General features: G+C 37.9%; 1 protein-coding gene across 4 annotated transcripts in view; it reads left to right on the top strand.

Moving 5' to 3' along the window:
* Positions 1-6,028: 6,028 nt before the first annotated feature.
* MRC1 (mannose receptor C-type 1) overlaps positions 6,029-24,383 on the top strand; it is a 95,353-nt gene continuing 76,998 nt past the window's right edge. The window contains exons 1-4 of one of the 4 annotated variants that reach the window (XM_072825649.1): positions 6,208-6,347; positions 11,651-11,825; positions 19,131-19,532; positions 23,287-23,460. In XM_072825649.1, coding sequence (XP_072681750.1) covers positions 11,705-11,825; positions 19,131-19,532; positions 23,287-23,460 — 697 coding nt within the window. In that variant the 5' untranslated portion in view covers positions 6,208-6,347; positions 11,651-11,704. Of the gene's footprint in view, positions 6,348-10,703; positions 10,811-11,650; positions 11,826-18,671; positions 18,998-19,130; positions 19,533-23,286; positions 23,461-24,383 lie in introns of those variants that run through there. The other 3 variants (XM_072825648.1, XM_072825650.1, XM_072825651.1) reach the window with 3 other exon arrangements.

The following is a 24,383-nucleotide window of genomic DNA, read 5'->3' as shown; positions in this document are numbered from 1 at the left end:
TCAAATGTATTGTAAACTAAGTGTCTCAAAAAATAATCTTAAAAAAATAGGGTAGTCTTAAATATATCAAAAATGATTTTATATGTGTTGGGCATAATATTTACTATAGTAATATTTTCTGTGAAAGTTTGCATTTATATACACAAATATTAATTTTTCAGGATGTTCCTATTAAAAATGTCATTATTTCTCATGTATTGAAATAAATTTTTTTAAAAAATTTTATTTATTTATTCATGAGAGAAACAGAGAGAGAGGCAGAGACACAGGCAGAGGGAGAAGCAGGCTCCATGCAGGGAACCTGATGTGGGACTCGATTCCAGGACTCCAGGATTACACCCTGGGTTGAAGGCGGCGCTAAACTGCTGAGTCACCCGGGCTGCCCTTGAAATAAAATATTAATGGAGTTTTCAGCAATGCCTTCTTCCCCTACAATGTATTTCTTTCTTTCTTTCTTTCTTTCTTTCTTTCTTTCTTTCTTTCTTTCTTTCTTTCTTTCTTTCTTTCTTTCTTTCTTTCTTTCTTTCTTCCTTCCTTCCTTCCTTCCTTCCTTCCTTCCTTCCTTCCTTCCTTCCTTCCTTCCTTCTTTCTTTCTTTCTTTCTTTCTTTCTTTCTTTCTTTCTTTCTTTCTTTCTTTCTTTCTTTCTTTCTTTCTTTCTTTCTTTCTCTTTCTTTCTTTTAAGATTTAGGTACCTTAGAGAATAGGGTTTCTAGAATATTTCAGTGAATAGATATAACATTTACATTCTGAATTGCTAAATATTATAGGTAACATTACATATTTGTGTAGTTCAGGAGAAGAAATCTAATGTTTTTGTGTCTTGGCTTCCATCTATAAAGTCTCGGTACTTTTCCTTTGACCCTAAAGTACATTTTTAATTTTATTTAAAAAATTTTTCTCAAATATTAAATGGGTCAAATGACCTTCTAATTAAATTATTTTGCAAAGTTAAATAAATGTGTTATAAAGACATGTGTGGTACCAAACAAAACAAAACACCAATTAGAGAACTGGAAAACTCACAGGCCCCTCAAATTGTGTGTGTGTGTGTGTGTGTGTGTGTGTCTCTGTGTGTGTATGTATATGTATGTGTGTGTGTATATATATATATATATGGTAAATTATAGTCAATCTAAATATTTTGTCTGGAGAGAATCACAAAGTCAAATTTTAGACAAGCCAATACAATTTTTTTTTTAATTGCAGTAAGGCAATTATTGTGCTTTGACGTATTTTGGTAAGGAGTGGAAAGTGTGAGGAATAAGAATATGAATAAACAGTGTTCCATCCTTTAAATATTTAAGTTTGTACCCAACTGCATCATTATATCTTATTTTTTCTTTCTGGGCCATAATTATCGTGATACCATTTGAGGAAATTTGCCCATCAAAAGATTGGCTTGCTTAAACAAAACGAACTTCTGAATCAGTTGCCAGTATTAACCATGAGAAATGATAGAACAGGTTACAAAAAATCTGTTGAGCTATTTTCTTGGAACTTCCAGGGCAAAAGAGTCACCAAGTTCATCTTTTATGGAACTGAGTGGGTGTCAATTATGTTATGCTTGAGAAAGAGAATGTCTAGGAGGAAATAAAATAGTTCAGCAATTATCTTGCCAATTAAAAAAGTAAGGATTTTCTTCATTTTAGAGAAATACATCATTAACTTGAAGGAAGTGCTAGTTAAAAGCTGCCACCATCATTAACAGCTAAGCAAAAACCAGAACCAAAGCTTAGTAGAAGAATATAACAGATTTTAATGCTGTAAAATATACGTAACATAAAATTTCCCACTTTAACCGTTTTTATATGTACAATTCAGTAGCTTTAGTAGATTCACAATGTTGTGTGATTACCACCACTATTTTTAGAACATTTCATCATCTCAAACAGAAACTCTCTACCCACTAAACAATAATAACCACTTTCCCTTCCTCACCAGTCCCTGGAACCTCTATTCTTTCTGTCTCTATTGAGTTTACCTATTCCACATACATCATATTAGTGGAATCATGCATTATGTGCCCTTTTGTGCCTGGATTATTTCATTTAGCATAACGTTTTCAAGGTTGTACGTGTTGTAGCAAGTATCAGATTCCTTTTTACATAATATTCCAGTGTGTGTGTGTGACCAACACTACATTTTGTTTATCCATTCATCTGCTGATGGACAGTTGGGTTGCTTCTATCCTTTGGCTACTATGAATAATGCTGCTATGAACATTGGTGTACAAATAATGTTTTAGTCTTTATTTTCAGTTCTTTGGGTATATAACTAGAAGTGGGATTTCTAGATCAAATGACAATTACATGTTTAGCTTTTTGAGAAATGGCCAGACTATTTTCCATAGTGGCTTTTACATTCCCTCCAGCAGTACACGAGGGGTCCAATTTCTCCACATCCTCACAAACATTTGTTATTTTCTGTTTTTGTTTTCTGATAGATGCCACCCCAGAGGGAGTGAAGTAATATGCCATGGTGGTTTTGTTTGTACTTCCCTAATGACTAGTGATATTGAATTCATGTGCTTATTGGCTATTTGTGTGTCTTCTTTGGCGAAAAGTCTGTTCAAGCTCATTGTCATTTTTAAAATTGATTGTGTTGTGGTGCTATTGAGTTGTACTTCTTTATATATTATGGATATTAATCCCTTATCAGATATATGATTTGTAAATATTTTCTCCTGTAGACTGTCTTTTCACTCTTTTGACTGTGTCTTTTGATATAAAAAATTTTCAAAATTTTGGTGAAGCCCAATTTATCTATTTTTTCTTTCATTGTTGAGTCTAATGGCATGAAGATTTTTTCCTGATGTTTTCTTCTACAAGTTTTATGGCTTTAAGGTTTTTGATCCATTTTGAGTTAATTTTTATATATGGTATAAGGTGAAAGTTTCATTCTTTTGTATATGGGTATTCAGTTTTCCTGAAACCATTTGTTGAAAAGACAATTCTTTCTTCATTGAATGATCTGGGCACCCTTGTGAAAAAAATCAATTGACCACATATGTGAGAATTTATTTCTGGCCTTTCTACTCTATTCTATTAGTCTTTATGTTTCCCTTATGCCAGCACCATACTATTTTGATTACTGTAACTTTGTGGTAAATTTTGAAATCAGAAAATATGGGGATCCCTGGGTGGCGCAGCGGTTTGGCGCCTGTCTTTGGCCCAGGGCGTGATCCTGGAGACCCGGGATCGAATCCCACGTCGGGCTCCCGGTGCATGGAGCCTGCTTCTCCCTCTGCCTGTGTCTCTGCGCCTCTCTCTCTCTCTGTGACTATCATAAATAAATAAAAATTAAAAAAAAAAAAGAAATCAGAAAATATGAATTGAGTTCTCCAACTTCATTCTTTTTCGAGAGTGTTTTGCCTTTATGAAATCTCTTGAAATTTCATGTGATTTTTATGATGAGTTTTTTTTAAATTTCTGCAAAAATGTCATTGGGATTTTTATAGAAATTGCATTGAATCTATGGAATTCTTTGGATAGTACCATCATGAGTTTTTTTTAAATTTCTGCAAAAATGTCATTGGGATTTTTATAGAAATTACATTGAATCTATGGAATTCTTTGGATAGTACCATCATCTTAAAGATATTAAGTCTTCCATTCTATGAATATGGGATATCTTCCCATTTATTTAGGTCTTCTTTAATTTCATTCAGCAATGTTTTGTAGCTTCCATTGTATAAGTCTTTTGCCTCTTTGGTTAAATTTATTCCTAAGTATTTTATTCTTTTTAATGCTATTGTAAATGGAAATGTTTTCTTAATTTCCTTTTCAGATTTTTCATTAATAGTATGTAGAAATGCAACTGATTTTTGGATTTTGATTTTGTATCATTTGTTTATTAGCTCTTTTTTTTTTTTTTTGGTGGAAGCTTTAGGTTTTTCCACATATAAAATCATGCCATCTGTGAAAAGAGATTATTTTACTTCTCTTTGATAGTTTTACTTCTTTTCGAGTTTGATGCTTTTGTTTTTTTTTCTTTAATTAATTCAGCTAAAACTTCTAGTACTATGTTGAAAGCAATTAAAAGCAGCAGTCAGCCTTCAAAACCCACAACTCTGATAGTTTGAAGGGCAAGGTCCTTTCTATCCACCCTGGCCCTAGCAAGCTGCACTAGAAACTCAGTCTGTGGCCCTTGTGCTGTCAGCCACAAAGATTGGGGAATATGGTAGCGACTACCATAAGGGAAAGGTTGAAATTCATTGAAATTTACTAGATCTCCACTGTGTGTTCTAAGACTTCTACTAGAGTCCAGAGTTCCCAAATAATTACCTCGGACAGTTCCCACCATTTCAATAGTTGTTTAGATGAAATGATGGATTCCTAGAGTCTCCTATTCCCACCATCTTCTGTGATGTCACTCTCACAAAAGTTGACTGTCCAGCTTTTGGGAGAGTTTGCCTATCCTGCTAGCCTGATATATTTTTGTTTCAATAAGGTCAAGGTCTTGGGTAAATTCTTTGTGGAACAGTTGGCCTCCTTTTGTTTCAAAGTCAGATTTACCACTAATCCTGGTTGGCCATGTGACACATTTATGTAATTCAAAAAACCTTGAGGGTGAGTGTGAGAAAATATAATTACCTTTTCTTTGCTTCTGAAATTGATACAAATCCAAATCAGGCCAAATTTTTTGAATTTATGTAAATTATGTACATTTAAAAGTCATGAATGACTCATTTAAAATATCTTTTTGTGTGCGATAAATCAGTAAAAGTGTTTAAGAAACAAACATTTTGTTTCATCTGTTTCATAACCAACTTATTTTTGTCAGTCAAGTCTTGGCTTAATGAAAAAAACAAAAGACCTTTGTCCTATATTTTTACCACCTTTTGCATCCTGCCTGAATAACCTTAAATTTAGAATGTTTTAAAAAATCAATGAGAGGACTATATCACATTTCTTATTAGGTAGCAGTTTATAACTTTTATAATTCTAACAAAAATGGTCAGTCTTGGGGCTTTCCACTTGATGATAAACTACTCATTTAAAATTAAAAAAAAAATGCAATGTTTCCAGCAGCTTCATTTTGAATTGCTTATCTTTACCAACATTCCACATGTGGGCTGGCTATCTAATTACTGATATCTGCATCAAAATATTAATCCATGTTTTACTTCTGAAAAATAATAAAATAGGTGTTTAGGGGCTAATATTGTGTTTTATAAACATTTTTGTTTGTATTTTCTTTTTAAAATTATCATTTTTTATGTAGACTCTATGCCCAACATGGAGCCCAGCTCAGGGCTTGAACTCACAACCCTGAGATCAAGACCTGAGCTGAGATCTAGAGTTGGATGCTTAACCAACTGAGCCATCTAGGTGCTCCTATTTTTGCTTTTAAAGAAAGAAATCCACCCATCATGTAAGGAATATGCATCCTGTGAACGAACTAGCAGATTTTCTCCTCTGAGAGGAACTTTCCGACTTTGAAGACAACCAGTATGGTTGAGGCTGGGCATCAAGGCTTTATTACAAATCTTTTGTCACTCTTTTCTCTCTTTTTCTGGAGAACTTTCTAGAGAAAGCCTTCTAGAACTTTCTGCTTCCCAGCCTCGAGGAGATTTCTTCTTATGTCTAGCCTCTCACTTTTCTTCTGGCTAAAGGAACAGAGCTCTGTGAGAACTGTGTCTTTTGAATCTAAGAAAAAAAAAAAAAAAAGACACTCCAAGCACTGAATATAGAGAATGAGGGGGATCAGTTTCAGCACATCAGAAAATGTTCCAGCATGAAGCATTTTCATTGCCTGCTATTTCTGTGTCTGGGGTGGGTTGTCTGCTGAGGGACCATTGGTTCAGCTGCTTCCCAGAGGGAACCCCAGCTTTCTGGCCCAGGTAATGGCCTCCTGTCACACAGCCCCTTCTGAGCCAGCTCTCGGGCACACAGCTGTTTCACTTCTCCCCTTCTCTGCAGGCCAGCCTGGCTCCGGGTTTCTCACGATCACCCTTTCACCACCCCCCTTCCTCACCCCTCTCCCACATGTGTCCCTTTCTTCCCTTCCTCTCTGTCTGCTCTTCTCAGAAGTTAGCTTACAAAGCAAAGTTGTAACTTTGAATTCCTGTTTTTCCAACTACCCTCATGTGACAGGATATCTCCTTATTGGAGGTTTTCCCTAATTTCAGAAGCCCTTTAAAAGTGACAGCTTCCTCCATACCTCTTTTCAGCAGGGCAGCTCTGAGAACAGAGTAGGGGAAGGGGTGAGCGGGTGCCTGCATTGTTTTGGCTCCTTCTTACCCCCTCGTCTCCATCAGTGGAAGCGAAGGATAAACTCTGGGCCATGAAGCTGTCCCTACTCCTGGTTTTCCTCTCTCTTATTCCGGTTGCTGTACAGCTGTTGGGTAAGTTGACTGAAGCAGAAGCTTTCAGACTTGGGGCCTGGGGGCTATGCCACATTTCCTTTGGGGTCAAGGTTAATGGATGGATTCCTTTTAATATCTGTGGAGAGGAGGAAAGCCAAAGTCCCGCGCCCCATCAGCTCTGTGGGAAACCGGTTGCCTCCTCCTGGCTGCCAGGCCTAGAAGCCCGGGGCCTGGAGAAGCAAGGCTGCTTCTCCAGCCAGAGGTGCCACCTGGCCTCGAGCCCCACAGAACCCCTGTCTCCTCCTGACTTCTCCCACGTCCCATCATTCTTTCTCTGCTCTGTTCTTAGAGGGATTTCCTTTGTGGTTTCTGCGTTCTGGTTTTCAATTCACAATAATCCTGTCTAACCACCAAGAAATATCTTCTGGAATGTTTTGGCCAAAAGGAGGAAGGCACTGGTGTCTTTCCTCATGGTGGGTCTAAGGACAGGATCATAGATCATCCTCCAAAGAGGGATTCCATGAGATTTTTACAATGCGTGTTTTTCTGTGAACAAATCTTTTAATTATTCATGGTTTTTATAGCTACAAAGTTCATCTTTATCAGTATTCTAAGTTGTTCAAACTGACACTTTCTTCCTCTTCTTTTTTCTTTTTCTTTCTGGCGACTGGTGATTGCTCATGAGGAACTTTTTTTTTTTTTTTTATATAACTTTTCAATTCTCAAACACATTGTCGAGTCTGTCTTTTCTCGTTCTCTAGATGCAAACTGCTTAAACTTCAGAATGAGAGTGCCTGTTAGAATTTTCATTCCCAGTTCCCTTTTGAAATGAGATTGAAAGGATCTCAACTTTGAACTTTTGGTTCCTGATCCCCCTTTTCTCCTACATCAGCACAGGCCACCTCTGCCAATGGCATTCCATACCTTCCATGTAATGGTGAGAGCAGGAATGGGAGCATATTAATAACACAGAAACTCCAACCATCAGGAGACTTCAGAGAGGGTGCTGACCACAGAAAACGTTAAATCATTAAGCATTAAGTAGCAGTGATTATATGGGGCACCTGGGTGGCTCAGTCACTTAAGCATTGGGCTTTTGGTCTCAGCTCAGAGCTTGATCTTAGGGTGGTGAATTCAAGCCCCAAACTGGGCTCCATTCTGGGTGTGGAGCCTACTTAAAAAAAAAAAAAAAAAGTAGCAGTGATTATACAAGTGAAGGCCTCCTGCCCCTGCAGGGAAGCTACGGAATTACTCTATGTATTAGTTCCCTGCTCTAACAGGGAGCTTAATGTTACCTGCCCCATGCTTTTGCAAGGATTCAATGAGTTACAAAATATGAAATGTTTGGAACATAGTATGGGCCATAGGAATTGCTCCCTAAGTGCTGACAATTAGAAGTAGTGAGTTCTTGTTCCCACAGTAGTAACTAATTATCCAATAAAAGCAGTAGATTTAAAGGAGAGATTTCCCAAGAAACTATGCTGAGGAAAAATTTAGAGCCTGAGAAGATATTTTGCCTTATTTCTGGCTACAAAGCAGATCTCTGATTGAGTAAGGGGTGCTGGAGGAGGAGATGCTTAACCCAAGTGGGAGAAAACCACATTTTCAAGTGTTCATCTTGCAAGTCTGCAAGTGGAAGAGGTAAAACCAAGACCAATGAAAATCTTCTAAGACTTGTGCTGTCCCACATAGAATCATCTGCATAGGATTAAGTTCCTTGTCACTGAAAGTCTTCAGGCAGAATCTAGGTGAACAGTTCAAGGGCTCTCTGTATGTGACCTGGAGCCTAACGCAGGAAGTCCAATAGAAACATTATTAGCGGGGATCCCTGGGTGGATCAGCAGTTTAGCGCCTGCCTTTGGCCCAGGGCGTGATCCTGTAGACCCAGGATCGAGTCCCGCGTTGGGCTCCCAGCATGGAGCTTGCTTCTCCCTCCTCCTGTGTCTCTGCCTCTCTCTCTCTCTCTATCATAAATAAATAAATCTTTAAAAGAAAAAAAAAAGAAACCTTATTAGCTACATTATATAGCCACACTAAAAAACATTGATTTTATGAATATCTTTTATTTAACCTGATATGTCTAAAATATTTTTAGTAAAGAAATGTATTGGGATATTTTTATATTCATCTTTTAAAAGTTAGATTTTCAAAATCCAGAATGTATTTTGTACTTAGAGCACTTCTCAATTCAGACTGGCCTCATTTCAAGTGTACCAGAGACTTGGTGCTGAATGCAATGGCTTATGGCTAATGGCTACCATATTGGGTCCCATAGATACTAATTTTCTCTAAATTGACTCTTAATGCTTTGGGACAAGAAATGTTTCTCAATTTGCTTAGGAGAGTTTTCCTCCTTGAGACAGCAGAATGCCTTTACTCTGATGAATGTCTTCCTCTTCATAGGCACAAATATGGGGGAAGCAGGGAGTTGCTGAAGATCTGTTTACTCAGAGAATAAAAAACAAACAGAAACATGGGTAAGGGAGCTTCTTACAGAATTTTTTTCTTTAACTTGAGAACCTATAATTCTGATTTTACCTTTTCTTGGTTCAAACAGCACATGAACAGAGGTTAGTTACTGCTCAGTTAGCAGTAGAACAAAGGGTATATGAATTCCTTTACCCCTGCACCCCCTGCCCTGGCTCCCTACCCATAAAGAAAACCCACAGAAAGGTCTCCCTACTTTCTGTGGTTTATTTTTCTTTCAATTCAGAACCCAGCGCACTCCACGTCATCAGCACTGTGAGCATCCATGTCCTACCTTGAGGTCCTAGGAGGCCAGGCATGTGGTTGGGGGACGGGGGGGCAATTCTTAGCTTTCTTCTTGCCCTGCTGTTTAGCTGAAAGAATTGCATTCAGCACCAATGTTTAGACCTCAGTGGTGATATAGTCATAGTCATGATACAGTGAGAGATGCTCAGACTCAGAGGTTGGACCTCAGCAGAGGAACATAGCTTAAAATGGGATGGTTTGGTGCATAAGCAATAATATGTTGGTAAACTTAACAATTAGTTCCCAGAGAAGAAAAAAAAAAAAAAGCACTGATTTGTGGCATTTACTGATTTTCATGGTGTAACATTCCTGTCACAGCTGATTTCAAACTACCAATGTAATGGTACTGGAGGCAGACTTGGAAAGGATGCCAATAGTAGGACCTCACTAGCCAGTGATTATTAAAAAAAAAAAAAAAAAAAAAAGATACAGTGAATTTGATCTCTGGCACAGTCCCATGCTGCATCCACCGTCCTTGTTTGATAGATAAGAAAATTGAAGTCCTGACAGGTTAAGTGATCTTTCCAGAGTCTCACAACTAGTTAATGGCACAACCAATTTAGTGCTCAGAGCTCCTGACTCCCAAGGCAATGCAGGGTACCTGGGTGACTCAGTGGTTGACCATCTGCCTTTGGCTCAGGGAATGATCCTGGGGTCCTGGGATTGAGTCACGCATCAGACTCCCTATGCCTATGTCTCTGGGTCTCTCATGAATAAATTAAAAATTAAAAAATAAACAGAAGCAATGCATTTTTTTGGTATATGAATTATTGGTTAATACCAATCTAGAATTTCTTCAAGAAATAATTCCCCTTTGCCATTCCCTTAGTCATTTTAATTTTCATAAAATTTTCTTTATAAGATTTCTAATTTTAGGGATCCCTGGGTGGCGCAGCGGTTTGGCGCCTGCCTTTGGAGACCCGGGATCGAATCCCACATCGGGCTCCCGGTGCATGGAGCCTGCTTCTCCCTCTGCCTGTGTCTCTGCCTCTCTCTCTCTCTGTAACTATCATAAATAAATAAAAATTTAAAAAAAAATTTAAAAAAAAAGATTTCTAATTTTATCTCTAATCTCTTCATTTCTTCCTTTACATGTGACTTCTTTTAGACACCGGATTTAAGACATGCTTTCTAAAGTTACTGAGCAAAACCAAGTTCTTGTCATTTTCTTTTTTCCACTGTTCTTATATTTGTCTATTTTTCCTGTTACTGTTCCAAACTTCATCTGACTTTTCTGAAATTGAGAGATGGAGATCTGTGTATGTAGGATATTACAAAGGTAAGATGACAGTTGCCTTGTCACATGACAATTCAGTGCCTTAGGGGGTGCTGAACCTAATTTCTCAGTAGAAGGAGTCATCATTGGTTAAATGTCAACTTTACAGAGTCAAATATGCTCAACATCAGTTAAAGACAAGAACCCTTGTCTTCAGAAAGGAGCTGAAGACCTTCAACACTCAGATCTGTCCTCTGGGACTGGAACATGAGCAGCTAAGGATCAGAGCTAGGAGGTCACAGAGGCCACGAAAGGAGTTGAACAAAAGGAAAGTAGCCTCTGAAGTAGCTTACCTCCATAGCAGAGAGGGAATGAAACTGACATCATAATGAGAATATTAGTGTCCTCTTGTTTCTTGGCTACCATCATGCATTGTTGGATGGAAACATCATGGGGTTAGTTTGGTCCTTAGAGGAAACTAGTGAAAATCAGGACAAAAGTAAGAATAAAAGAGGTAAGAAAGCAATACCCTTTTAAAAAGAATTGAATCTGACATAGGAGAAAACACTATTTTTTATATTCCCCAAATGAATAGTGAAAGGGAATAAAGGGGACAGGAGAAAAAATGAGTGGGAAATATCAGAAAGGGAGACAGAACATGAGAGACTCCTAACTCTGGGAAATGAACTAGGGGTGGTGGAAGGGGAGGTGGACAGGAGGTGGTGGTGACTGAGTGATGGGCACTGAGGGGGGCACTTGATGGGATGAGCACTGGGTGTTATTCTATATGTTGGCAAATTGAACACCAAAAAAATAAATTTTATTTAAAAAAAGGAATTTTAAGAAAAAAAAAAACCTTCTAAGACAACTTTGTCCACTTACAAACCAAGTTAAAGTCACAGAGCATTTTCAGAACCTTAGTCACATTCATTAATCATTTTCAGATCCTTAACAACAGCCGCATGATGTAAGAAGGGTCGGTGTTACCATCCACCTTTTATTACAGGAGAAAACAGGCTCAGAAGTCAGCTAGCCAATAAGGACCAGAGCTGATTCTTGACTATTGTCTTCTGGCTCCGAGGCTAAGAATTTACCAGCTGGGGTGTGTAGACCAGGGAAGATATAGATCAGGAAAGACATAAAATGTGCTCAAAACAACAGTATGTCAAAGAAGGACTTAGTCCCTCTATTTATATCAACTGTTTAGACTTTTCACTCGGGGAAGGGAAAGAGGTTATTAATACTGGGATGTATGCTTTATGCAAAATGACATGCTGGGTGTTTTTACATAAATTATCTCATTTAGAAGTTTGTGGTAAGTCTATCAAGGAGCATTATTATCCCTATTTTACAGATGAGGAAATCGAGGCTGGAGTGATTACTTTAACTGAGGCAATACCACAAGCGAATGATGGAGTCAGAATTTGATCACAAGTTTGCTGACCTCAAAGAATATACCCTTCTCCACCACATCATCTGTCTCTTGAGTTTGGAAACTGGAGTCTCCATCATCTCTGTTCCTTTCTCTGGTCTGCTGCAACAGCTCTATTTTCTCTGGTCTCATCCTGTTCTGAACCATTTCACGCTGTCTTCAAAACTGATTTTCCTAAGTTAATGATAATAATTAACATGTATATAGCGATTTCTGTGTGTCAGGAACTGTTCTCAGTGCTTTATTTGGGTGATCTCATTGAAGCCTCACGACAACCAGCAAGTCCTAAGATTTTCCCCTCATTTTTCAGATGGTGAAAAGGAAGCACAGAGTAGTTTAGAAACTTCACCAAAGTCACACACCCAGTGAGTGACAAGAGTTCTGATTATGCCATGGTCAAATGGACATGATACATAAGGATTAATTTTTTAAAGATTCTATTTATTTATTCATGAGAGACACACAGAGAGAGAGGCAGAGACACAGGCAGAGGGAGAAGCAGGGATCCCAATGTGAGACTCCATCCCAGGACCCCAGGATCACGCCCTGAGCCAAAGGCAGACGCTCAACTATTAAGCCACCCAGGTGTCCCCATAAAGATGAACTAATTAATGAGCATGGCTGCGAAGAGAAGAAGATTGGTGTAGTGTCAAATTTTTACCTATAGATTTTGTCCTAGAACGAGGGGAGAGGCTGGCATTCTGAGGTTGAAGTTCTAGGAGAGAAAGAAAAGGAGAACAAGTGGAGAGGCAGAGAGGGGTAGAGTCCAGGACATAGGTAAAGAAATCAGCAGACCGAGGGAGACCTACTGAGATGGAAATGAACAAACCCAGGAAGGGTGTAGTTCTTCATATCTTTAGGAAGGAAGACAGGAAGTTGGATAAATGTCTTATGCCTGGCCTCTCCTTTCTCCTTGAGGTCATAACCCTTATTGGATTCACACTTGTACCTCCCCAAATGGCCAAATGCAGTGACTTAAAATTATTAGGCTCTCTGAATATTTGGTGAATGAATGAAAGATCAAAGTGACAACCAAAATAATTTTTAATTTTTCCTTTATTCTTTTGTTCAATTTTGCCAAACCTAACACTGTGATCCTTAGTCTTCCCCATGCCCCCAGTACTTGGCATAGTTTTTGGTTTTGTGTTTTTTGCATGTACTAGGTGAATGATAAATAACTGCTTTTCACTTAACTTCGGTTCTTAGAGGACACAAATGAAGGTTTTTACATTCATTTACTGAGGCTAATGGACAGATTTCTTAGTTTGGGCTGCTTAAGATGCTGTCTCTCTGACAATGATTTGAGCGAATAGTTTTCTTGGGAGACAGTCCCAGGAAACCCTGGCAAAGGAGTAAGGAGGTGGGACTGGAAGGGAAGGAGCCAGTGACCACTGGGAACACCTGGGGTTCAGCCCTGCTAGAGTGCTCTGGGTGACAATGTAGGATATGTGCCTCAGAGTTATCCCTCCCAACGTGCCAGGGACTTGGGGTGTTCATTCATCAATTGCTATCAGTCACTGGTAAAAGGCTACTACTCAGGGGCTTCTCTGGCCTTTTTTGTCTTCACAGTGTGTAGGCACAGGGGACTCAGATGCCCCCCAGGCCCAGAGATGCTATGCTGACCTTGGGGAGTGGGGCTCATGTGCACTGAAATGGCAAAAGGCAAGAAGAGATAAGTAGGGTTCTGGCAGTATCTGGTACAAAGTATCCACTTATTTTCCTCTTACCCAGCTTCACTGTCTTGCAAAAGATAAAGATGTTTGCAGCTCAGCATTTTATTTGCCAGCAGGGAAAGTCTATAAATGTATAAGGAAATACAGCATATAATACTTATATCTCTAGATAGTCAAATTTAATCACCTAATTTTCTTTGCTAATCAATTTAGAAATTTAATTATTAACCCAATGTCAATGGAAAAATTAACCCAATGACAATGGAAAAATTTAAATCTGTTAAAACATGCTTAAGAGAATATTTGGGGCACCTGGGTGGCTCAGTTGGTTAGGCGTCTGACTTTTGATCTCAGTTCGGGTCTTGATCTTGAGGTTGTGGGTTTGGGCCTTGCCTTGGGCTCCTTGGTAGGCATGGAGCCTATTAAAAAAAAAAAAAAAAAGAATATTCACACTCATGTTATTGGGTATCTAGTCTTCAGTTATTTTGACTTGAAATATTCATCTGGAACTTACTGCTTCTTTCATGTGTGTATTTTGACCTTTGAGGTTTCTGCCTTTAAATTAACTGCGGGTGGTGTGAGCTCAATGTGGCACAAAAGTTGTCTCTGGTTTGTCCTTGCAAGGTTACTTGCACAGTGCCTGGCACATATTTGTTGAAAAATTAATATGAGGTTAGAAAAATAGAGTTAAGGATGGAAGAAGGGTCTCTTCAATCCTGTAAATAAATATCTGATGTGTAAGTATTTAATAAGCAAAAATTAAAACACAATTAATTCCATAATTGAGATGGCAGGGAAATGAATATAGAAATTCTACCATCCTCTTTTGTTAGCTTTGTAATATTTCTATTACAATAACATAGTTAGTATAGAAAAAGAACAGAAAACATTGGTGTGGTTGATAGTGGCAAAAATACCACAAGATGACTTTTAGTCAAGGCCTTGGATCATTTTCAGAGGAAGTAATATGACATTTTAAATCAGAGACACTACACAGATACCATGATAAAAGTAAAACTCAGTGTTGACTAGTGGGGGAGAGGAATTATGTATGACTGTGGAATCATAAAATGATAATTTTACATTTCCTTATATTGTCTGGCAAAGGCAATATCAAACTTGCACTGCTCCCTAATGTCAAAGATAAATAAAGGAAGCCAGAATAGATAAGGGTGAATTGAAATAGAGCTTTTCATTTCCAAGTACTCCTTGTATAAACATTTATAGATTGTTCTTTGGTAAAAATAAACTTTCAGGGAAAGAAGCTAACATTAAACGTACTCATCATCATTAATCAGTTATTAAATAAAATAATGTGTCTGGGTGTCTAGTCAAGGTGCTTCAGATTTAATTAATATTCTTTCATTCATTCAACTAGTATTTGTCGACAGACTATAATGCTCCAAAAAGAGAGGATAGAGTACTGAACCAGAAAAATGAAGTCTACTTGTGGAATTTACATTCCAGTGGAGGGATACAGGCAAAAGATAACTAAGTGATTTCTTAAAGAGAATATATTTTAAGATGGTTGTGAATGCTATATAGAAAATAAAAGAGCAAAATTGGGATAGTCTGCTCACTAAGGAGTTGACACTTGAACTAGGGCCTTAAAGAGCATCCCAAGAAGAGAGAACTTGAAATATGAAATTTCTAAAGTGGAAATTAAGTGTTTGAGGAACAGAAAGGCCTGTGGCTGGAAGGTGGTAGCCTAGGAGATAGCCAGACAGGAACTTGAAATATGAAATTTCTAAAGTGGAAATTAAGTGTTTGAGGAACAGAAAGGCCTGTGGCTGGAAGGTGGTATCCTAAGAGATAGCCAGACAGAATCATGTCCTCCCTAGGGAGCTAGGATGTGGAGGCTGATATTTTTGTCCTATGTACAATAGTGTACTCTTGAAGGTTTTAAATTTTGGGGAAGATATAGTTAAAAACAAAATCTCCTCCCAGCTTAGAAAACCTCTCACAAAGCTAGAAGAAAAAGAAAACAGTTTCATGGTTGAATAAGCATTCAACCAGAATGGGATGCACATCACAGGCAATCTACTAAAAAGACTGCAAAAAGGGGGAAAAAATCAGACTAATCTATGTAGTTAAATAGAAACAACCTATTACATGAGGTAGGTTTTGTGGTTTGGAGTCAGGTAGCAAAGTAGGCCCATCTCACCCAGGAAACTGGGAGAATCAAGTGTTATATTCTTTGATGCTTGCATTTTTAAGAGGAAGACCAGAGTAAGACTATGGTGGCTTGGTCTAGGATGGTAGCTGTGGAGACAGAAAAGAATGGATTAGAGTATATGTATCTGTCAGGGTTCTCCAGGGAAACAGAACCAATAGGTTATGTGGGTGTGTTTGTATGTGTATGTATCTCTATATCTGTCTGTCCATCCATCCATCCATCCATCCATCCGTCTACCCATCTATCAATCATCTTCTATCTTTTGAGAATATTTAAGGAATTGGCTCATGCAGTTGTGAAGGCTGGCAAGTCCAAAATAGGGGTAGGCTGGCAGGCTGGAAACTCAAGAAAGAGTTGATATTGCAGTCCAAGTTCAAAGGCAGTCTGGAGGTAAAATTCTTTTTCTCTTTAGGGACCTCAGTCTGTTATCTTGCAGGCCTTCCACTGACTGGATGAAGCCCACCCACAGTACTGAGGATAATCTACTTAAAGTCTAGCTTCAAATGTTAATCTCATCAAACAAACCTTCACAGCAGCATCCAGTGTTTGACCAAATATCTGGAAACTGTGACCTAGCCAAGCTGACACATAAAATTAACTATCACAGTATATTTTTGGATAGAGCCAATAGATTCTGCTTTTGTTCTAGAAAGTGAAGGAAATCAGGGAATCCAGGATGTCCTAGGGTTTTAGCTTATGGATATTAGTGGATGATGATACCATTAATGAAAAACGGAAGATTGGAGGTTTGCTTATTAAATGCCATAATATTTAGAGAAAAATCAAGATGGAACTGCAGATGAAAATTGCATGAAATAAAAATCAAATAAGTATAAAAATCTCTAAAAGAAGAACAACACTACTTGTGCATAAAGACTTTCAAGCACCTTACCTTAAATATCTGGTTACCAACTAGTTGAACGACTGAATTTGTGATTAATAAATGTTGGCTGTTTGATGATGCTGAAGTATGGGGTGGAAAATATTACTGTTTATGAGGTGTTACTGAGCAAAACTGTCTGAAGATAAGTCTAGATAGGAAAACAATAGGTGGAATAGCATACAAATTAAATGTAAAGGACAATATAGTTGAGTTCACAGATATATATGAAAAATTTCAGACTTCATTACCATTTTAGATAGAAAAGCGTAGACTTACATTTGTGTGTGGCGAATTATCATAGTAAGCTTTTCTCCCCTATGTCCTGTGTTTTATTATAAACAGAACATGATATTATTAATATTTTAATTTTATTGCCAACACAGAAAGTTACTCATCTTGTCACACCAGGACATGGGCAGCAACAAGATGAGATCAAGTCTGGGAAGGAGTTCAGCTAAATGGGAGGAGCTTCAGCCAGGCATTGCATACTCAGTTGACAGATGTCAACTCCAGAGAAGCAAACAGAAGCAGGTGTTCTGAATTGAGACTATTGAGTCCCAATTCCAAGAAATCAAACCAGCAGAAATGAGAAACCCAGCCGAGGACGCCCGGCTAAGGTTCAAAGTAGCACCAAATTAGGAACCCAGATGGATTAGAGGCAGGAGGTCTCTAACAAGTGTGGGGCAAGAGCAGATGCAGGAGCAGGGCAGGGAAAAATAAACTTTCAAGGCAAATTAATGGTCCAATAACTGATCTCAGGATGTAAGTGGTTCTAACCTGACAGGAGTGTTGAGACAGTAAAAAGAATATGGCTTGTGAAAAGGTTCTGTAAATGTACACTCTGCTAGTGGTACTTTTATTACTTTAAGACATTTCACTGGGATGATTTGATTAAAAATAAAGAACTAATTTAGTCAGACCCTCAAATATCTGCAATACTGGCAGCTCATTTTGAAAGAACACTTACTTAGAAGGAATTTAGTAAATTCTCAGAAGTAATGTTTGATAGTTATGTCATAAAATGAAAAGTCAGTTTCATTTGTCTATTCTTAAAAAAAATAAACAGAAAAGAAAAAAACCTTTCCATGAATTCAGTTTTGATTTAAGGGGGGGGGGGCGGGGAAACTTGCCAGATCCTTTTCTTTTCTCTTTTCTTTCTTTTCTTTTCTTTTCTTTTCTTTTCTTTTCTTTTCTTTTCTTTTCTTTTCTTTTCTTTTCTTTTCTTTTCTTTTCTTTTCTTTCTTTTCTTTTCTTTTCTTTCTTTTCTTTTCTTTTTTCTTTTCTTTCTTTTCTTTTCTCTTTTCTTTCTTCCTTCTTCTTCCCTTCCTTCCGTCTTTCCTTCCTTTTTCTTTCTTTCTTTCTTTCTTTCTTTCTTTCTTTCTTTCTTTTCTTTCTCTTTCTTTCTTCTTTCTTTCTTTCTTTCTTTCTTTCTTCTTTCTTTCTTCTTTCTTTTCTTTTTTCTTTTCTTTTCTTTTTTCTTTTTTTCTTTTTTCTTTTTGCAAAATGGAAGTTCAGTTTTGCCAGCTAGCAGCTTTGTACGATGAGTATAAGCCATCCACATATATTTATTTACATTACCAGTCCCAAGTTGTAAGTATAAAACAACACAGTTATTTGTAGTTATTCTAAAAAATATTACCTCAAATGAAGTAAGGATGTATACTTAATTAAACTTTACTGTGAATTTGACAAATTCATTGTTTCTTTTTGTTATACAAAGGCTAGCCTGAGTATGCCAATAAAATCAAAGTTAAAATTATATAACAGATACTAACTTCTATCTCAGTGCTATATCTCTAAGTTACCTATTGTTGCAAGGGAAAACAAAACAAAACACTGCTCTTGTAGGGCTATCCAGAAAGCACTTAGTTCAAAGATTGGCTGGACATAAAGGTAACATTTCCTAAAATAAAATTACTTTTTAAGTTACAGAAAAGCTTCATTAATGTTGTAATTAGAATAATTATGTGTGTGTTTCCTTTATCTCAAAGAGAGTAGGGTTGAATCAGACTTCAAAATTCTATTCCAGGGTACACATATATTTAATTTTACTGCTTTTTGGATTTATTTCTTTTCTTTTTTAAAAGATTTTATTTATTCATGAGAGAGAGAGAGAGACAGACAGACAGGCAGGCAGAGGGAGAAGCATGCAGGGAGCCTGATTTGGGACTCAATCCCAGGTCTCCAGGATCATGCCCTGGGCCGAAGGCAGGTGCTAAACTGCTGAGCTACCCAGGGATCCCCTGGATATATTTCTAAATTGTCTTTTCTCAAATGCATGTTATTTCTTTCTCTGTTATCTTCCTTTTATGCTTACTCTACTATAATTTGTGTGCATTTAAGGCAAACCTTTTTGTAATGCTCCCTGTAATGAACTAGGAAGTCTTCAGGATTTCCAGCCGATTGCTGGGGGCCCTGTGTTCTCCAGGGAGAGCCTCTCCCCCTAGTCTCTCCTCTAGCCTCAAGGACACTCCCGCTCTGGGTCTCCTGCACCACCCTCCTCCCCGCCTGGAGCAGAGGGAGCAGAGCTGGCCCAGGTAGAGTCCACTTCTCCCCTTCTCCTGGGATCATGAGTTTTATGGAAATAAAAACGTTGGGAATCTTGACCAAAAATATTATTTGTCATATGTATCCACTTAAGCATGTTTTCTTATTACTTTTTTTAAACAGACACTAGGCAATTTTTAATATACAATGAAGATCACAAGCGCTGTGTGGAAGCAGTAAGTCCCAGTGCAGTCCAAACAGCTACTTGCAACCAGGACAATGAAGCACAGAAATTTCGATGGGTGTCTGAATCCCGGATTATGAGTATTGCTTTTAAATTATGTTTGGGGGTGCCATCAAAAACTGATTGGGTTGCTGTCACTCTGTATGCCTGTGACCCGAAGAGCGAATTTCAGAAATGGGAGTGCAAAAATGACACACTTTTGGGCATCAAGGGAGAAGATTTATTTTTTAATTATGGCAATAAACAAGAAAAGAATATTATGCTTTACAAGGGTTCTGGTTTATGGAGCAGATGGAAAGTCTATGGAACTACAGATGACTTATGCTCCAGAGGTTATGAAGGTAAGAAGCATGGAATGTCTTGCCTTTCTGTCAAGTTTTTCTCATCTTTATAGCTGGAATCTAATTCAAGAAAATAAGTATATTATTGTTTAGTCTGTGCTAGAATTATTAATTGGTTGTGTTTTAGACTATTCTACGTTCTATAAATAAATGACAGTGAATGATACTTTAGCTATTTATAATTAATGGAATGACTATTTTGCGTTTTTATAACTTTTTAAAATATTTTTTAAGTTATGGATTGCAATTCTTAGAAATGAATTTGCACTGTAGTCTTTGACCAGAAGCTTCCCATTTGACATTATTTGGTTATTGTGATAAATGAATCTAACCAGATGTTTCTTTTCCTTTGGTTTATGTTTCCCTAGAGAATGACACATGGAACAACATTCTTTCTCGAGTCAAATTGCCTAAAACGAAAGCTTGGCATTTCTTGATCTCTTAAATTTCTAAATGTTTCTCTGTCCCCTTATGAGCATTAAAAAATATAATAATCACAAGATTAGAACATCTAAGGAATTAGCTTGCAAATTACATGTAACATATTTAGTCAGCTATTTTAGAAAGTGATAGCACCTGTGGGGTAGAAAATAATTTTATATGAAGTTGGTTCCTTAAGCTCTTGAAGGTTAAATAAAACCAGAGTATTTAGTTTTATCTTGGCCAAATTTCATTCTCTGGTGGCTGCACAGAAACAACATAACACAAATAAAACAGAACTGAAACCTTTTACAAAACCTTCTTGTGTCGGATGATATGATAACCACATTCCAGGTTTGGACACTTGGTTATTTGGAAGTGTTATCTAGAACAACCTCAGAGTCAGAGAAATAGCCTGCCTTTTGGGATGAGAGATTACCTGTTTCCAAAATTACTATGTTCCTGAGGCTACAAAGATTGGTTGATTAGCTAGTTGCCGTAGCTAATCAGAGCTGGGAAGTTCAGCTCTTTCTAAGGCCATAAGCTTTCCATTTTCCTTTTTTATAAAGAGGAGGGAGGGTAGGCATTGTAGAAGAATGAGAAGAAGGGTTCAGAAAGAGGCTCTCCTGAGCCACTTAATGAACATAATGAAGTTTTAAAATTATAGGTGAGGCAACCTAAGTAGTATAACCTTTCAGGAGAAACTCAATAGAAAACTTCAGCAAGACAAGAGTGAACCAAACTTGATGGAGTCAAATTCTACAGATGACACAATAATCCTAATTGAGGGATTCAAAACAAGGAAGATTGGTGCTAAGACATCAGACTTCTTATTTAAAAATATATCACTGAAGTTACATAGACCCCAATCCCCAAATCCAATCATCCTTTGTGTTCTCCTGCTTATTTGAGAAAAAGATGCACAGGGTTTGGGATAGTGGTTCTCAAACTGTAATATGTTTACAAATCACCAGGAAAGCTTGTTAATAGTGCAGATACTAAGGTTCCCCTCCTACCCAGAAGCTAAATTAGCATATAGGGGGTAAGATCTAAGAATCTATTGAATTATCTTGATGAGCACCTCGGTGGTTGGATGAAGATGGTCCATTGACCACATTTTGTCTGCTCTTCATGTCTCTCTCAGAGCTTAAGCTATTCCTACTAGAAGATCTAGCCTTTCAAAGGGATCTTGGAATCTACTCATTGGTATACACATTTGATCTGAAGATAATGTAGAGAGGGTATACATAGAATCTGTCTCTCTAAAAGAACACTTGAGGAAGATAACTGGCTGAGGCCAAGAATTATTTTAGAATAAGAGAATCAGAATTGTAGACTTAGTAGAATCAAACTGTTATCTGGGAGTTTGGACCACATAGGAAGAAAAATTGACGGTAGTTATGATTTGTCAGTGAAGTGGCTAGAATGGAATTTGGTTCTTTTGGCCTCATCAGGGCTATGTTTAAATAAATAGGGTTAGTTCTGAAAATGCCATTTCTGATTGAGAGCTCTAAACCCAGCCCTGAAAATTTCTTGGCTAATTTAATTAAGAGTACAGCTGGTCTTGAAGTGGTTTTAACAGGCTTTCTTCATATGAAGGAACAGGATACCCAGTGATTAAGGGTGGCACAATTATATCTAAATCCAGCATGTTCCTTATACAATATATGAGTTGGAGAACTGGTCCTGTAATATAGTGGAACCAAAGGTAGGACTGTATTTTGAAGTTCCTAACAACTAGCTAATTGACAAAAAAGTTAATTTTTTAGTAAATGAAAATAAGCCTAGTTTGTCAGGAGGATTGGATGAGTACAGGGTCATGGGTGATGGCCCCTCTCTCATGGGGTTCTCACCCAGCTGGGTGTGGAGGACAAGGCCATTAGGTCCCTGGGATGCTACAGCCCCTGCTTCTAGTCTGGGTCACACTAGACCTTTGTCCACACATTGAATACTCCCAGTGAGTAACCCCACTCACTTGAGACCAGATGGACTGGTCTGAGGAGCACACATGTGTGTCCCCAGGAGGCTCATGCACCAACCCTTCAAGAGTTATCAGATAAAATCTAGGCCAGTTCAACTTGAGTTTGAAATAAGCAAAAAAAAAAAAAAAAGAAAGAAAGAAGCAACAAATACCTTTTTAGTGTACGTATATCCCAAAGGTCGCACAGCTTACTAAACTTAGGATATACTGGTATTAAATTATTCAGTATTTATCTGGAATTCAAATTTTACTGGGCATCCTGTTTTTACTTGCCAAATCTGGCAACCCTTAATTCCCATGTTTTTTTCTCAGTGACTGAAGAGAAAGGAAAGAGAGTAAGGAACTTAGCATGAATTACAATTTTAATATTTGTTAGGTGTTGTGCTACGTTTTATACATTTTATATTGTCTAAATCGGATTTTGAGATATCTTTTAGGGACTCCTTTTAAAGTCATGAATCTACAAAACTTAATGAAGAAAAGAGTATTTTTATCTAGGACAAATTCTGAGTATCATCAGGTGGCAATAGGCAAAATACTACCCTATAGAGGGTTATTGTTTTTCCGGGGCGGGGGTGGGGACGGTGTCTCTACAGGGACAGAGACAGTAAACATTTTGAAGAATGCAGTTAGAGGAGTGGTGTGGTTGTCAGTGGAGATATGAGCTTCTCTAATTCTTTGGCTTAAGCCAAACCATAATCAACAATGATTTTTTTATTTCAGTTTTCTTTTCTAGGTAAGCTCAGAGCTTCCCATTTTGCTCTGTTTGAATTCAGTTTTAAGAAGGACAAATATTGATTATAAATGGTATCCAATGGTTTTGAGTGCTTTCTTTCTATGATGTGGATTAGAGAGTTATGTTCAAATTCTGACCCTTCCTCATAGTCATTGTTGAGGGACTCCAGTAGAGGCTGGCTTGACAGGAAGTGGTAGGAGGGGATTTGTGCGTTAGAGTTACACAGCTAGAATGTTATTTTTCAATGTAGAGATTCAGTAATTCTGTGATACCAAGCAAGAGGAAGGATAGCCTCTTCTCTGTTTGAGGGAAAATGCAGAAGTCAAGGCAGGTGTCACTAGAGCTGACTACTTTTGCCTAACATGAGGAAAGAGGAAAATCTGTCCTAAAAGACAGCAGAAATGAAGTGGAACTAGAGTTGTTCCTAACACAGACAGCTGTGTGTACTCAGAAAGGGACTGGGGTACAGAGAGAAGGGAAAGAGAAATGAATTCCCCGTGTGGGAACATTAAATGTGATCAGAAGAGTAAGACCCATCCTCGGCATTTTTCTTATTGCAAAGCCACCATTCAGAAGATTGACTTACATTCTAAGTGTGGTCAATGTGTCTCTTCTAGACATGTACACACTGCTGGGCAATGCCAATGGGGCAGCATGTGCATTTCCATTCAAGTTTGAGAACAAGTGGTATGCAGATTGCACAAGTGCTGGGCGATCAGATGGATGGCTCTGGTGTGGAACCACCGCAGATTATGACGCAGACAAGCTATTTGGATATTGTCCATTGAAATGTAAGTAGTGTTGTCGTCAAGAAAATTTGCCACATTTAGTACAGCAACATGGCGATAAGACCTTGTGTTTATTGGGACTATGTTCTCTCTCAAAGTTATTTCCCACTTATCATGTTGTCACACTCCACTGCAACCCTGTACGGATATCATTGTCCCCACTTTCTAATGGAGAAAGTGATCCATATTGGCTGAAGACCAGGACACAGATCTTCTGACTTCTCAGCCCTGGGCTGCATACATGACTCCTTTATTTCCATCAACTGCTTCTTTCCTTCAACTATTACTGTTCTATCTGTTATTTTTTAAGACTTTAGGGCAAATTATGCTGATGCTATATATACTGAATACTGTCACCGTTGGGACTTACCTTTATTAAACCATAGATCAAAACCAGATTTTTTTTTTTAAGATTTTATTTATTCGTGAGAGACATAGAAAGAGAGGCAGAGACACAGGCAGAGGGAGAAGCAGGTTCCATGCAGGGAGCTTGATGCGGGACTCGATCCCCAGACCCGGGATCACACCCTGAACCAAAGGCAGATGCTCAACCACTGAGCCACCCAGGAGTTCCTCAAAACCAAAATTTAAACAATGCCATAAGCATGTGGTTTGATGGGGCTAGAGAGATGTGAGGGACTCCTGATGTTTTGCCAATGTAATGAAAAGGGCGCCTTCCTGTGAAAGTGATAGTAATGAATAGTAATGACAGTAAATTTAATTTAAGAACAGTGTCGTTTAATTTAACCTTGCTGTGAATCAAATGGAAGTAGATTATTTTTATGCTTGAAGGATTTTTAAAATGAAAACGTATTACGCAGTAATACAAAATAAGTGGCATTGCATGGAATTGATAGGAAGCAGCCAGAACATAAGAATTCTCCTGTGTTTTCTCCACACTCAAGAATCTGTAAGGAAACAGTGTA

This window comes from Canis lupus, chromosome 5 (assembly GCF_048164855.1).
Source record: "Canis lupus baileyi chromosome 5, mCanLup2.hap1, whole genome shotgun sequence".
Classification (NCBI taxonomy): Eukaryota; Metazoa; Chordata; class Mammalia; order Carnivora; family Canidae; genus Canis; species Canis lupus.
The sequence above is the reverse complement of the archived record's forward strand: the minus strand, read 5'-3'. Positions and strand labels throughout refer to the sequence as shown.